The sequence below is a fragment of the Eucalyptus grandis genome, chromosome 2 (assembly GCF_016545825.1).
Source record: "Eucalyptus grandis isolate ANBG69807.140 chromosome 2, ASM1654582v1, whole genome shotgun sequence".
NCBI lineage: Eukaryota > Viridiplantae > Streptophyta > Magnoliopsida > Myrtales > Myrtaceae > Eucalyptus > Eucalyptus grandis.
Genome location: NC_052613.1, coordinates 36,948,536 through 36,965,109, shown reverse-complemented (window position 1 = coordinate 36,965,109; position 16,574 = coordinate 36,948,536). Strand labels below are relative to the sequence as shown.

Genomic DNA, 16,574 nt, shown 5'->3' with positions numbered 1-16,574 from the left:
AAGAAGAAGAAAAAAGAAGAAGTGTTTCTTGGAATTGTTCTCGGAAACAAGAAAGAAGTTTTTCTACTTTTTGTTTTTGTTCCAAATCTATTCCCGAGAACAAAAAAAAAAGATTTTTTTGTTCCCGAGAACAAAAGTATAAACAAACGCGTTTCTATTCTTTTTTTGTTCTCCAGAACAAAAGAACAGAAATTTGTGTTCCGGGGAACAGAAATAGAAATAAACAAACAGGCCCTTACTTGCTCCTTGTTTGCCATTGTTAGAAGGAAATAAAAAGACAAATAGAGGAAACGGCGGGTGAAGCACGCAGACTTGGTGGAGATGGGAGCAATGGAACCTACAATTTGGATGGGTTTGTCGATTTGATCCTCGATTGAATTTGAAAAGACCCTTTTTTCCTGGTCATTATTTAAAAGGAATTAAGTTATCGAATGTTTCCATATACTTTTTTTGGGTCTAAGAATGCATCCAAATACTTGTTAGCAGTCAATTGCGTGAATTTTTAGCTTCCAACGCATCAAGTTCTCATATTTTGTGGAATGTATGGTTCAAGTTGATCTTCTAATGAGTTTTGCTATCATAACATTACTTAGGGTATTGCGAGAATAATAATCTATTAGAAACAACAAATTCTTAAAGAAATGGGTCTTGCAATAATTTAGAATTATTTATGATTTGATTTTTTGTAGTCCAAAATATATTATTATTTCACAGTACATTAAAAACTGTCATACAATCATTAAAACTAAATATATTTAATAAATTCCCGAGATACTCGTTAATTATTCATTTGAAGAATGCACTATAACCCTCGATCACAATATATCGGATATGTGCAATTATTTCGTGAATCTAGTATAAATATTAAACTGAACTATTATACCTCTGTATTCTCCCGCAGTAGTTTTTATTTTATTTGTTGCTTTTTTTTCTGCACATTAATATTGAATCTCACGCAAACTCGTTCTTTCTATTCTGCTTTCATTTCTTGCAATAATACCTTATCATACAAAGATTTTTCCATAAAAAATAGTAAATACAGAAATAATATGCTCATTAGGAATTATCTTAGAAATATCGCTAGTATAAGTCCTTATTATATAGATGTTGCAAATTCAATGACTGCAAGTAAGCACAGAGTCTTCCCAATTCCATGCCGTGAGATAATAATTTTTTTAAGTGTCTAGTATAAGACCCTATTAGATAATTATTTTCTAAATTTCCTCTTTGAATCCTGTAGTCCAGAGATAATTGTTTTTTAAAATCTTATAGCAACTCTCTTTCGTCGATTAGGGTTCTTCCTAGGAGAAATACGAAAGTCAGTAATATAGAAATTGGACCTCATAAAAATTGGACCAGAAACGAAGAGAGTGGCATGAGCTATTAATTACAGAGTTACGAGGACACAAACAAAGATAAAGGATCTCATCCCCCAGAAGAAGAACACAAAAAGCCTAAAAGACCTAAGCCTGATTCTAAGCTAATACATTAAAATGGGACAGTTGAACCATTCATTGGCCACGGATGAGGGAAAGTATTCTTCTAATGCCGCTCCAGTCTTTTCCTCCTCCCAGCTTCAATACTTTTTTCCTTAATTTTATGTAATTGTCTAATTAAACTGTGAACTTTTATTTAATTGGCAATCCTTGACACGAAATACACATAATAATAATAAATAAATAAAAATCTCCACACAAATCCACATACTTAGATTCACACTAATTGCATATGTTTACAAATATATTTTTTCATTTAAATCTCATGTTTATCCAACATACATACCTATAATTTATTTATGATATAATATCACTGGATTGATCTCTAACTGAAATTAATAAACCGAGTCATGTGCATCGTTGATAAAATTTGTCACGTCACTTTACTAATAGAGTTACAGCTAGTGTGTAGTATCTAAGCATTATCCTGCATAATTTCTCTCTATTTTTGTTAAAGTCATTGTGCTAACTAACTTATCAGGGAGGGCTAATTTCTAGTGTCACATCTTATTGAGGATTTGGAGATGTTGAAATTTCTAATTATATCTGCTCGATTGAAAGGCTCTCTTTGAGGATATCTAGCATCTGAAAAATGCAATGCTGTGTATATCTAAATTTCGATGCTCGTGGCCTCATTAGTGAATTACCAACAACTATTTATTTGTCACAATTTTCTTTTTTCCTTTCTTTAGCCTAAAAAGACTTATCATGACAGAGAAAAGGCCATTAAGTCAAAGATTTGAAGTGAGCACTGTGCGATGCTAATTAGGAAGTTCTTCAGGAGCTGCTATGTGCCTTCAATGGCTTGGTTTTGGGAGGCTTCTCCTAAAGAAATTTTAGATATTAAGGCTCCATTCATTTCACAAATAACAATTTCTCTAAAAACATTTTCAAATCTTTCGATATTCATTTCGTAGAAAATAAATTGATCAGGGAAAACATTTTCCATCCATCAAAAAGGCCTTCTAAAATAGGGCAAAATATTTTCCGTTTTTTAAAACCAAGTGTTTTTTTTTTTTCACTAAACACCTTTTCATTTTATTTTTATATTTTAAAAAATTAATTTTTTTATTATTTAAAAAATTTCTTTTCTATTTTCATTTTCTTTCTTCTTCTTTTTTTTTTTTCCTTCGTCTTCGATTGGTCACCAGTCACAATGGCGATCAGTGACTAGCTAAAGGCAAGCTCGAGCCTCGCCAAAGGGTAGCGAGGCTCCACCTCACCTCACCCGAGTTGCCAAAGGTTAGTGACGCCCTAACAACCTTGAGTGGGGCTCAAGCCTGTTTAGCTAGTTGGATCTGGCAAGTCACCCGAGGTCACCAGATCCCGAGGTCACCAAAGATCGGCGAGGCTCTAGCGACCTTGGGCAAGACTCGAGCCTAGCCCGGCTCGCCGGCCTTGGGCTAGCTTAGCTTGACTAGATCAGGTGAGGCTAAGCCTCGTCATAATATTTGGCGAGCTAGAGTCTCACCGGCCTATGGCAAGGCTTGAGCTCACTTATGATCGGTCGTTGGCCATCACCGTGATCGACAACCGATCAAGGAAGAAGAAGAAAATAAAGAAAGAAAAGAAAAGAATAAAAAATAAGTAAAAATTGATTTAAAAAAGAAAATACTAAAAAAGTTATTGAAAGAAGTGTATGGAGGAAAATAATTTCCTTAATAAACGGTGGAAAATATTTTTCAATTCATTTTTAAATTTCAACCAAGTATAAAAAAAATATCATTACTTTCCTTAAAAATGGTTATAAGTACAATTACTCATCTCTTTGATTCATGATGTTTAGGATCTCCAGGTCGGTTTGCGAGGCTGCAGGCAAGAAGGATGGGAAAAAGGGAAGATCTATGTTCTCCTATCTCCATGGGTTTTCATTGGATTTTCTCAAGCCCCTTCTTCCATCAACGGCCTGCATTTCACGACGTTCGAGTTCGTCACTGGCAATTTCAAAGAGAGGCTCAACTTTAGCAGCGCAAGTGACGACTGCAAAGTTAAAGGCCTTTCTTTTACCTTTTGGCTCCACCGACAGCTTTGTTGATGGCAAATTCAGTGTAGCTAGCACAAGTTTAAAACATTAAAAAAAAAAAAACAAGGAAAAAGAAATGGGCCCCTTGTCTGCCATTATTGAGAAGGAAATAAGAAAACAAAAGAGAGGTGAACAGCGGGTGAAGCGCGCAGGCACGGTGAAGATGGAGACAGTGAGGAAGGGGACCCACAATTTGGGCCAATATGCACTAGAATTGCGGAAGGAATCTTTCCGTCTACACGCCCAAGACAGGGCACTAGATAAAAAGCAGTTCTGTCTGCCCTTCATTAGGACATTTTACCTCGGGTAGAATCAACAAATGTCGCATTACACAGATTGTGGCCTCAACGTCCATTTTTCAGTGTGACTAGGACAAAGGCCACCTCGAATCTGACTAGAGTACTTAATGCTTAAACAGTCTTTTATTCACACCCATCATCTGATGCTATTGTCCTGGACGTAAGAACTTTTGTTTCCTCTCCGCTCAGCACACTTCCTTTCAAACCATTCAGGCACTCTTGTTTAATCCTCCGCCGCTCCCGAGTCAAGCCATCATGCCCATCGCGGAGCTCTTCCTTGGCGCCCTTCTTCCTGTGCTGTTCGAGAGGTTGGCCTCTCCCGAGCTGGTCAACTTTGCGCGCCGTGAGGGGATCGATAACCTGCTGAAGAAATGGGAGAGGATGCTGAATAGCATCAATCAAGTGCTGGATGATGCAGAGGAGAGACAACTGACCAGCGCTCCTGGGGTGGAGTCGTGGCTCAAAGATCTCGGGAACTTGGCCTATGACATCGAAGACTTGCTTGATGAGTTCGCCACAAAGTCTGCGGAAAATAAGTTCAAGGCAGAACTTGGCAATAGCAAGGTGTGCTCCCTTCTTCCGAGTCGTTGCTTTAAATTGAGCCCAAGAGCATTTATGTTTGACCGTAAAATGAGATCCACGATCGAAGAGATGGATAACAAACTACAGGATATCATCACTCGGAAAGATACTTTTAACTTCGGAGAGAATAATGGGAATCGATCAACATACCGTCGACAGGATAAGCAGCTTCCCACCACGTATTTGCCCGAGCCTGGTTTTGTTAGTAGGAAGGATGAAAAAAGCGAGATCCTTGAATTATTGACCAAAGATGAAGACGATAGAACATGTGCAAACTAAAAGTGATACCTATCGTAGGGATGGGGGGTGTGGGGAAGACGGCTTTGACTCAACAAGTTTACAATGATGCGAGAGTCACTAACTATTTCGATGTGAAAGCATGGGCTTGCGTTTCCGAAGATTACGACGTGCTTGCTATCACAAAGAGTATCCTAGGGATAACCAACGGCCATTTGTCCTGTGAAGGTAAGGACTTCAATTGGCTTCAAGATAAGCTCAAGGAACACCTTGCGGGGAAGAAGTTTCTTGTCGTTTTAGATGATGTTTGGAACGAGAATTATGGAAATTGGACTACTCTATTGAAGCCTTTTCAATTGGGAGCGAAGGGAAGCAAGATCATCCTCACCACTCGTAACAAGAGTGTTGCTTCATTAGCTAGTGCTCCACCGTATTATCTCAAAGAGTTGTCACAAGATGCTTGTATGACTCTGTTGGCATTTCATGCTTTTGGTGTAGAAAATTTCGATCATCATCTAGATCTTAAAGTATTAGGACAAAAAATAGCGGAAAAATGCAAAGGGTTGCCATTAGCAGTAAAAACATTGGCCGGGCTGCTACGCCATAAAGTCAACCCCCAAGAATGGAAAGCTATATTGAATAGCAAAATTTGGGACCTAAGAAATGAGATCCTTCCAGCTTTGAAACTTAGTTATCTTCATCTCCCTTCCAATTTGAGGAGATGTTTTACTTATTGTGCTATATTTCCAAAGGACTATGAAATTGAACGGGACGACTTGATCCACTGGTGGATTGCAGAGGGCTTGTTGGAGGTAAAAGAAGCAAAGACCCTTTGGAATACAGGTTTGAATTATTTTAATGAGCTAGTATCTAGATCATTATTTCAAAAGTCAAGTATAAACGGATCACAATTCTTGATGCATGATCTTGTGAATGACCTTGCAAAGCTAGTCGCTGGTGCAACTTATTTTAGCCCAGAGGAGTTTGAGTTTGAGGTTAATCAAAGTAATGCATCTTTTGCTCGTCATGCCTCTTTCATTCCCAGCTATCACATTGTGCCGAAAAGACTTGAGGTATATCGTCGAATGAAGGGACTTAGGAGCTTCATATCATTACGAAAGCCCTACGGTCAGTTCTACTTGTCCCATAAAGTGCTATGTGACTTGTTGTCGACAGTAAAGTACTTAAGGGTGCTTTCATTGAGTCATTATCGAATAAGAGAGGTACCGGATTGCCTTGGCAAATTGAGGCACCTAAGGCACCTTAATCTATCGTATACTAATATCAAAATGCTTCCAAAGTCGATTGTTACATTATATAACCTAGAGGCTTTGATGTTGCGGGCTTGTCGATACCTCACCACATTACCGAAAGGTATGGAGAAATTGATCAATCTAAAATTTCTCGACATTACCGATACTCTGAACTTAAGAGCGATGCCAATGTATATAGGTCATTTGGTGGGTCTTGAGATGCTGTCCAAATTTGTAGTGGGAACAGAAAATGGGTTAAGGTTGAAGGAGTTAAAAAACCTGAAAGACCTCAAAGGGGAGTTGTGCATCTTTGATTTGCATAAGGTTCAAGAAGTTGGAGATGCTAAGGAGATCGATTTAATCACAAAGGAGGGAATATGTCGGTTGACCATGCGGTGGAGTCCAGATTTTGAAATTTCTCGGAATGAAGACCTTGAAGCAGAGGTCCTTGTCTTTCTTCACCCTCACCAAAACCTTGAAAATCTCGTGATATCCTACTATGGTGGCCTAAAATTCCCGTCATGGTTAGAAAGTCCCCCACATCTTAACATTGTGCATTTACAATTACATGGATGTTGCAGAGCCAAAACGTTGCCATCACTTGGGCAGCTATTTTTGCTCAAAGAACTATATATTGAAGGTCTAAATGCTATAAGCACGATAGGGTCTGAATTTTATGGAACCGATGAGAGTCCTTTTCCATCGTTAATAACTCTAGAATTCAGGGACATGCCATTGTGGGAAGACTGGTCTCATTGTGTTGGGATTGAAGAAGTAAGAGTTTTGTTCCCTTGTCTTGAGCATCTCCTCATTCAAGATTGTCCTGTGTTGATAGGAAAATTGCCTAGTCAACTAGGCTCTCTCACAAAGCTTGAAATCGAGTCCTGTCCACATATGGATGCGTTGCCCTCCATCATTAGCCTTCCATCTCTCAAAGAATTAAAATTCAAGAGTTGTAATGAGGGGGTGCTAAAGAGTTTGGTAAACTTGACATCTCTAACCTCTCTTATCATAAAAGATGTCTCTGAACTTACTTGCTTAAATCATGGGTTTACAAGCTCCTTGATTAGGCTGGAGGAGTTATATATCAAAAGATGTGAAAAGTTAACTTACTTATGGCAAGACAAAGTTGTTGATATGTGTCCTGAATTCATGTATTTTGTGGCTGAAGAAGGAGATATAGAGCTGTTTGGCAACCTTAAGACTATCTGCTTGAGTGACTGCATCAAATTAGAGAAGCTCCCAAGCAAGATGCACACCCTTTATTCTCTTAGAGACTTGTCAATCGAAAAGTGTCCAAATCTCGTGTCCTTCCCCGACACAGGTATACCGACATCTATGATATCTTTAAAAATCGAGGGCTGCAATAGGTTGCAACATTTACCCAAAGGATTAAATGTTGACTTGGATGAACTAGGCAGCATCAATACCCAAGGGGACAAGATGTCTTGTCTGCAAAGTTTAAAGATCACCTCCTGCCATTCTTTACCAGCTGCTTTGTTTAGCGGGGGCATATTTTTACCTATAACCCTCAAGAGTCTCAAAATTTTTCATTGCCAGAATGTGGAGTCGCTCGCGCAAATAAATCTAAATTGTCTTCAATCCATTAAAGAGATTGAGATTGGTAGTTGCGATAAGTTGAGAAGCTTACCCCAAGGCCTAAACACACTCTCCGGCCTCAATTCCTTGCATTTGTACCACTTGACTGCTCTAGAGCTGGAGTGCTTCCCTCCTCTTCCTCCCGAAATCTCGACGTTTAAGCTTGACAATTGTTCGAAGATAAAATCGTTACCTACTCAGTTGCATCGACTCACCAGTCTCCAAGATCTGGAAATTAGTGGGTGTGAGAGTATTACGTGCTTCCCTAATGGAGGACTGCCGCCCCAGCTACAGCTTCTTACGATATTAAAATGCGAGAATATGAAGCAGCCGGTGAGGGAGTGGCTTACCCCCCTCACCTCCCTTGAATGGCTGGAGATCGACAGCGAGGTTGGAGGAGTGGGAGAGGAGGAGGATCTTGTGCTTCCGCTCCCTTCCTCTCTACTCAGGTTCTGGATTAGAGATATGGGGAAAGTTGAAAGACTGTCCAGCAGTCTCCCTCCCTCTCTCCAATATTTAGGTATCTTCAATTGCCCGAAGCTGAGGGAGTTGCCCCAGGATGGCCTCCCTCCCTCCCTAGAATTTCTCTGGATCGAAGGATGTGGGATTCTGGAGGAGCGATGTAGGAAAGGGACCGGCTGCTATTGGCCCCTCATCCGCGAAATCCCACAAGTCACATTGGGTTGTGACGACTCCAAGTCAATTACTTGAAAGAAAGAAGGGATTCGGACTCTGAATATTCTATATGGAAGAGATTAGGGTATTTTCAATACCTGAGCCTTGGCTCTTTTTGAAGAAGGGGATTCCATAGTGTCAATCACCTCCGTTTTCCCCTCTGTCGTCTCTGCACCTCGATCGCCTCCCTAGGCTCCGCCTCTCCACTCGGTCGTCGTCCTCACCTCATATCACCCCAAGTCTCCATCTCCCGAAGATTCCTATGCCTCGGACATACTATTTCCATTCAAAAATCAAGGTATTGATCGATCTCTGCCATTTACTACTCCTCTACTCGTATTCACTTTTGTCTTAATGTACCTGTTGCATTTGGATTTGGATTTCTCGGCTTATTTTTGTGCATTCCATTCCAGCAGTTTTCTACACTCACCCACCAATTCTTTTCGTCATCTGCTCTGCTCTGCCCATTCGCCAAGAGTCTTTAAATCTTGCTCGCCTTGCAGATTACATTGGAATTCCTGTTGATGAAGTTCGTCAGTACGGCACAGGGACCCACTGAAAGGTCTATGTTAAGCCTAGGAGGAGGAGGAGGAGGAGGAGGAGATGCTGCTTTGGAATCAAAGATGCATAACCATGGACTCTGAAGACGCTGGTTGGCAAAGTTTAAAGGGTGAGTAGATTTGTTTCTGCTTTTTCATTTGACTGGCTGTTTGAAAGACACAGGTAATGATAATGGGGGTATAATCAGAATCTTGGAAGAATCTCTTCTGAAGGATTAGCATATTGTCGGCATTCTACTTGTTCATTTCTAGCATTGTATCAAAGCATATGCCAATGGTTTAAAATTTACCGTCTATTATGTTGTTTGTTATCATTCCCCAGTTATCTCATTGATGTGATTGTGTCCACATTCTGTTTTTTTTTTTTTGTGCATGTGCGCAAGGGACCAATTCTATGCAAAGGGAGTGTTAAGTTATACGTTACATGTGCATTGCTTGGCACGTTTCTTAACAGCTTAAGTTTTTAAAAACTGCATTTGTGTAACATGCAGCAATCGAATCAAACAACATGCTAATCAGCCAACCCTATGTTCTTGTTTGGTTCTTTCTTTTAGTAAGTGTGGATTGTCTGAAAGACTTTTAGACAAAGATTAAGGCTCTCATAAAATCATCAAATTACAAAAAGATTTAAAGCTTGGACAGTTAAAAGCCGCTCATATGCCAGAAAACTTTAGCTTATCAAATCTATTATTCATAGTCTGGTTAACTATCAGTGTCAACTCTTTTTGTTGCCCAACAAAGCTTTTGAAATGATTGAGCGTAAGTGTGGAGCTTTCCCTTTGGAAGAGAGATCCTGATGCTAAAGAGAGAGCAAAAGTTAGATGGACTGTCTATCATCTTAAGCAGTTTTGGAGGCCTTGGCATTAAAAGACTTGATTTGTGAAATCTTGCTTGTATTTTAAAGTGTGTGTGGAGAATTTTGTAGAGGTGTGGTCTCTATGTTTTGCCTGGCGTTATAGCTATCTTCTTGACTGTAAACCAGATGCTGCTTATGCTCGGAAGAATTTATTAAAAGTCGGGAATATTTTGAAACCGTGCATTAGATATATAGTAGGTAATGGAGATAATATTTCTCTTGGTGTGATTTGTGACACCATGCTGGGATCTTGCTGGAATCATTTCTCAAGGAGAATAACTTATACTCTTCTCTTCCTCTGCAGGCCAAAATATCTACTGTAATTCGTTACTCTCATTTGTAATAGCCCGCGGCTAGGTCTAGAGGGTTGGTTTCCATCCAAGGATGTGGTGTTCTAGAGGAGTGATGCACAAAACAGACTGGCCACGATTGGCACCTCATCTGCGAAATCCCACAAGTTCATATCATTTTAGCATATAGATGAGTAAGCTGAAGCTTTTGAGCGTAACTACACTAGAGGGGTGCCAAGAATAACCCACCCTTCTTCTTTCATCATCGTCTACTTCCCCAGCCCCTTTGTTTTCTTGTCTGTACCTCCATTGCCTCTCCACTCCATCATCCTATTCCCTCTTTTTTGTCACGTCGCTGCTCCTTCAGCTCTCATGCGACGCCATTGCCCCCCTCCGTGTTTCCCACTAGAGCCTTCCCTCTTGTCGACAAGGACAGGGTACAGAGAAGAGTTACGTGATTTCTTGGGAGTACAATCTGGTAAAGTATCTCGATACTATAACTCAATCGGTCCATTTAAACCATGTCAATAGTAAGGTTACGAATTAGGGCAAGTCTGCTTTGAAATAGGGTGGGTTAAGGTGGATTTTTTTTTTCTTTCCAGTAATTATGAAGTTATTGCGCTAGGAGGTGATTGCTTTGTGATTCAAGATGAGTGGAAATCTCCGCTATCAACAGGTTAGATATAATAATTGTGGTTAAGCAGAGTCGAGATGAATGTTGGAGTATCCAGGTTGTGAATTCGGTTCTTAGATGGATTCGATGTGGTTAACCTTAGACGATTCATCATGTTACGAAGATAATGTCTTAGAAAAAACTTGAAAATTGGCTGCGTTTCATTTTTTAAGTTGGCAATTCAGTGAAGTTGTGAGCATATGGTTTTGTTTACCTGTAAAATTGAACAAACGGAAGCAAGAGCCCTTTAAGTACTCAGAATGCTGTTGAATAGAAATTCTGCATTAATTATAGTTAAGAGTACATTACTATTGTCAATACATGGGAGTCATATTTGTGATCCGATTGGAATCGATGGGGGATTTCGCTCCTGAAAAGCAGGGGTTCGACATGATACTATTCAGTTCTTGATGTTGCGAGAAGCTGATCGATTTGGGAATTCTAATGTTGATAGGTGAGACTTCAAGAGTTGTTCAACGAAGAAGGGTGTGAGGCAAAGCTACGGTTGAATGAAGATAGGAAGCCTTACATGTACATTGTAGATTGTATCTCAAGACTCCAATTAAGGATGGTCCCACCACTGGAAAGAAGATATCTTCGTGTGGTGGAGCATGGGTTGTTCTTTAATATGCAACCCTTGTGATTATGGGGAACGTGGAAAGACTATCCAACAATCTCCCTTCCTCTCTCCGGACCTTATGGATCTTCCATTGCCTAAAGCTGAGGGATTTACCCCAGGATGGCCTCCCTCCCTCTCGAGAACAACTCTAGATCTTCAAATGTGGGATTCTGCAGAAGTAATGCACGAAACAGTATCAGCACCTCATCCGCGAAACCCCAGAAGTTGTATTATGGGGTATAATAAATATCTAAGCTGGCTCTTTGAAAAGGGTGCGTATTTTAATTTTAGACCAAAAATTATATGTGTACTTAACAAGTGTCTTTTTTCTGTTTTAGCATATTTTTAGTGAGCTGAAGCTTTTGGGTGTAAATAGGGTTCATCTCCTTCCCCTTTGTTGTCTGCTCCTCAATTACCTCTGCTTCCACTCCACTCCGACGTCCTCACCTCTATCTCCCTCTTTGTTGCGCCATCGCTCCTTCAGCTTTCCCACAACAAGGACAAGGTACGAAGAAGTGTCTATTACACTTACAATCTGGTAAGTGATCTCATTACTGAACTCCATCAGTCCATTTAAACCATGTCAGTAGTAGGTTACATATTAGGTTAAATCCGCTTTGAAATAGGGAGGTGTGGAAAAGGCGGATTTTTTTTGGTAATTATGAAGTTATTGCGCTAGGCAGTGATTGCTTTCGATCATGAAATGATGTTCTTAGATGGTTTCAAATGTGGTGACCGTTAGACAATTCATCTTGTTGCAAAGATAATGTCTTGGAAAAAAAAAACTCGAAAATCTGCTGTGTTTCATTTTTAAGTCAGCAATTAAGTGAAGTTGTGGATGGTTTTGTTTACTTGTGATGTTGAACACACAAAAGCAACAGCCTTTTAAGTACCCAGAAGACTGTCAAATAGAAATGCTACGTTAATTATAGTTTAAGAGGACAACACATTGTCAATACATGGTAGTCATATTCATGATCCGACTGGAATCGATGGAGGAATTCACTCCTGAAAAGCAGGGGTTCATCATGATACTATTTGGTTCTTGATGTTGCGAGAAGCTGTTCAATTTGGGAATTTTGATGTTGATAGGTGCAACTTCGAGGGTTGTTCAATGAAGAAGGGCATGAAGCAAAGCTATTGTTGAATGAAGACGGGAAGCTTTATGTGATGGATGACTCCTTGTATTTCAAGACTTTAATAAGGAAAGTCCTGCAGTAGGAAAGGAGATGTCTTCGCTGGAGGGAGTGGAGGAGGAGGGATTGTTCTTGGACATGGCAACCGCTGTGATTATGGGGAACATGGAAAGATTGTCTAGCAATCCCCCTTCCTCTCTCCGGACCTTATGGATCTTCCATTGCCCAAAGCTGAGGGAGTTACCCCAGGATGGCCTCCCTCTCTCCCTAGAAAGACTCTGGATCTTCGGATGTGGGACTCTACAGAAGCGATGCACAAAACGGTATCAGCACCTCATCTGCAAAATCCCAGAAGTTGTATTATGGTGTATAATAAATTTCTGAGTTGGCTCTTTGAAAATTATATGTGTACTTAACAAGTGTTTTTTTTTTCCAGCAAATTTTTAGTGAGCTGAAGCTTTTGGGCGTAACTACGGTTCGTCTCCTTCCCCCCTTGTTGTCTGCACTACAGCTTAATCACCAACCTCTGCTTCTTCGGCTCTCCACTCCATCATCCTCACCTTCAATTCCCTCTTTGTCACGCTGCCGCTCCATTAGCTCTCCCACGACAAGGACAGTGTACGAAGAAGTGTCTATTACAAACTTGGAAGTACAATCTGGTAAGTGGTCTCATTACTGAACTCCATCGGTCCATTTAAACCATGTCAGTAGTAGGTTACGTATTAGGGCAAGTCCGCTTTGAAACGGGGAGTTGTGGAAAAGGCAAATTATTTCCCGTTATTATGAAGTTATTGCGTTAGGAAGTGATTGCTTTGTGGATTTAAGATGAGTGTAGTAGGACTCTTCAATCATGAAATGATGTTCTTAGATGGATTCAATGTGGTGAACGTTAGTTAGACAATTCATCTTGTCACGAAGATAATGTTTTGTGAAAAAAAACTCCTAGATTGCGTTAGGAAGTGATTGCTTTGTGGATTTAAGATGAGTGTAGTAGGACTCTTCGATCATGAAATGATTTTCTTAGATGGATTCAATGTGGTGAATGTTAGTTAGACAATTCATCTTGTTGCGAAGATAATGTTTTGGGAAAAAAAACTCCTAAATTCGGCTGTGTTTCATTTTTAAGCTGGCAATTGAGTGAAGTTGTGAGTGGATGGTTTTGTTTACTTTTGTAAAATTGAGCACACGGAAGCAAGAGCCTCTTTTAAGTACTCAGAATGCTGTCAAATAGAAATTCAGTGTTAATTGTAGTTTAAGAGGATGATACGTTGTCGATATATGGGAGTCATATTTGGGATCCAACTGGAACCGACGGAGGATTTCTCTCCTGAAAAGCAAGGGTTCATCATGATACAATTTGGTTATTGATGTTGTGAGAAGCTGATCGATTTTGGAATTCTGATGTTGATAGGTGCGACTTCAAGAGTTGTTCAATTAAGAAGGCTGTGTGAGGCAAAGTTATGGTTGAATGAAGACAGGAAGCCTTATGTGACGGATAACTCAAACTACATTGTAGAGTTGCATTTCAAGATGTTTCGCAAAACGCCAGTTTCGTTTGATCCTAGAATGGTTGCAATCTTCGAAAGCCTCAGTGAAAGGAGGAGTGAAAGCACTGTGTCTCTTCTGTAGTGTAGTGTTAAACCATACAATAGACATGTTTCTATTTACACAGGAATGTCACTTCAACAAATAAAGAACAAAGTGCAACATAAGCCATTGCACGAATGGAAATTGAGTATAATCTATATACATCTTTAGTGCAACTCCACATGAAGCCTCGTGATGATGCACTCTTACTAGTTCCATAGAACCAAAGCCATAGATTCTGTGAAGATGGTCATCCACAGCAACTTCCGAGGTAGGAACATGGGCACTGATGAGAAACAAGATACTAGGCATTAGGTTTGGTAAAATTTCACTAGATTGTAGTTCATAAATGCCCTGTTTAATGTTCTTAAAGGAAGTTGATGACTTGGATTGTCTTCATTCAACACCAAATGCACAGTCAAAGGCTGTTGTAGGAGCTGTGACTATGTAAATGTGACTGTTAACAGCTGCCATTTCAGATTGAACTACATGAACTTCTCTTTTTTGACTTAATCAAAACCTTAGGAAGCAAGTAACCCGTTCTTTGGAAAACTTGTTTTGGCCATTGGAAAAAGATAAGATCAAGAGAGAGACGTCTTCAGAATCTCACCTTAACTTCCGCTGTCTGATCCTGTGGTAGATGAGTTGGAAACTTTTATTCCGAGTTTTTCAGTCGTTACCGATTGCGCCTTCAAAGGATCCAACACTAGACATGTTAAAAGGAAGGTACGCATAAGTGGAAAAACTGGGAATTAGTATGAATTGCAATCTCGAGTCTTTGAGTTTATATCTTACAATCACTTAAGCATGGGAAGATGCTAACATTCACGAGAATCGTGTAACCAGCATCGCACTGGTAAGTGTGCTGGTAAGTTGCAGACTTCATGCATGTCGTTCCTCCACATTATATCCAGTAGCAAGCTGCCCAGAAATTCCTTCAATACGACTTATGTACCAAAAGGATGAGGGAAGTGAAGATGATTTACGATCGAAGACAGATGTGTCGTATGAAACGGATGGGACTTGGGGGAGGCCCGGGCATGCAGAGTGCTCAACAGAACCTGCACGAAAAGAAGATTTGCAACTTAAGCCTATGTCCACAACAGCAAAACACAATTCATATGAACCTCAACCATATGGCTCTGAAAGTTGAATGTTTATGTGAGGTAAGGTGCAGAGTATGCAGATGAAGCTCTCGAGCTTCATGTTCTAGGATTAGTTTTTCGTTTATCTTCTCAAGAGTTGCATCATCCATGTACTTCACCATTTAACTGGAGCGAAAAATTGGCGACTTACACCTTTTTTCCCATTCTGCTGTAGAGAAATAGTCAAATGATTTCTTAAGGCAAAGTGTTTGCTTTATTTACTGTTACAATTACTGCAACCTTATAAACACTGAGATGGAACTTGAGGTCATCTTCATTGTCGAAGCAAATCTGCTTCCAACCCGCTTTGCACTGACATTTGCAGCCAAATAGAACTTGAGGTCATCTTCATTGGCGAGGCGCATCTGCTTCCAACCCACTTCGCACTGGCATTTGAAGTCAAATAGAGCGCTGGCATTCACGACGCAGGACCTCTTTCCACTTTGCACTTTGCCGCATAGCTCCTCTGCAACATCGATTCAAACTGAGCAAGAAAATCAGTCCGCCATTTGTTGTATTTATTTGTGAATGCCATGCAGAATGATCAACATCGATTCAAACCGACACGGGTTGTTGAGGTGGTAAATTTTCAAAAAACTCTTTTACAAGTACCTGTTTTTTCTTTCCTTTGAATTATTGTTTTGAGGTATATTTCTTATTTCTTATTCCCTTAACTCTCTCAGTGGCGGGAGGCGTGGGCCGGAGCTCAAGCTCGGCCATCACCAGCTAGGCGCTGAAGAACTCGTACTAGAGATGTGGTAGTTGGGGCTTAGTTGAATGCACCGAGCGATTTATCTTTGCGTAACTAAGCATGAGCTCGAGCTCTAGCTTCGTATAATAATAACTGTGTAAAGTTACTGGTTCACGCTGGCATTCAACGACAAGATCGGAGGGTTCGCAAAACAATTGATGATGGGCAACGGACCTTGCCAGACAATCAAATCGGGTTCATGATCATGTACTCATTCACCTTCTTCTTCGCAAACTTCGGCCCTAATGCCACCACATTTTTGGTGCCCACTGAGATCTTCCCAGTGCAGCTCAGGTTGACGTGTCTTGGCATATATGCCGCAGCTGGAAAGGCTGGGTCCTTGGTGGATGCATTCGGTTTTGTGTATGCAGTGGACGGGATCGGTGTTAAGAAGACCTTGATCACACTCGGCGTGACCAATTTCTTTGGGACAGTCTTCATCTTCTTGGTGCCAGAGTCGAAGGGCCATTCGCCCGAGGAAATATCTCTGGAGAACATGAGGAAGATAATGCAGCTGAGTTGAGGACTGTCCCCGTTTAAATAGGCCTCAAAGTCTACTCATGAGCTTTCTAGCAGACTTTGTCAATGTAAACTAGCTTTGGTACAGTTTTAGACTGTATTACCTCTGAAAGCTGCCTTTTTCGGCCTCTGATCATGTTGACCTTTGTCGAATAGATTCATGGCACCATCGTTGAAGCTTGAACCATGGTCATTGAAGTAGAGGCAGATGTATCTCTGTGGTCATATAATCACATTTTGACAACTTAATCTAAGTTCTTAGCCCAGGAATAAA

At 40.4% G+C, this 16,574-nt stretch overlaps 1 protein-coding gene across 9 annotated transcripts; it reads left to right on the top strand.

The window, feature by feature from the left end:
- Positions 1–3,783: 3,783 nt before the first annotated feature.
- Positions 3,784–16,574, top strand: LOC104432536 (putative disease resistance RPP13-like protein 1). Of its 9 annotated transcripts, none has more exons than XM_039307498.1 (10): positions 3,784–8,462; positions 8,668–8,834; positions 9,885–10,348; positions 10,998–11,434; positions 11,539–11,667; positions 12,255–12,621; positions 12,735–12,957; positions 13,710–15,051; positions 15,356–15,608; positions 15,714–16,574. In XM_039307498.1, exon 1 carries the CDS (start codon positions 4,667–4,669, stop codon positions 8,198–8,200), a length of 3,534 nt encoding a protein of 1,177 aa, XP_039163432.1. In that variant the 5' UTR covers positions 3,784–4,666; the 3' UTR covers positions 8,201–8,462; positions 8,668–8,834; positions 9,885–10,348; positions 10,998–11,434; positions 11,539–11,667; positions 12,255–12,621; positions 12,735–12,957; positions 13,710–15,051; positions 15,356–15,608; positions 15,714–16,574. The 9 variants fall into 9 exon arrangements, 8 of the variants coding, with proteins under 8 accessions (XP_039163432.1, XP_039163433.1, XP_039163430.1 ...); XM_039307499.1 differs by having other exon boundaries at positions 11,539–11,700; XM_039307496.1 differs by having other exon boundaries at positions 10,998–11,399; positions 11,501–12,621.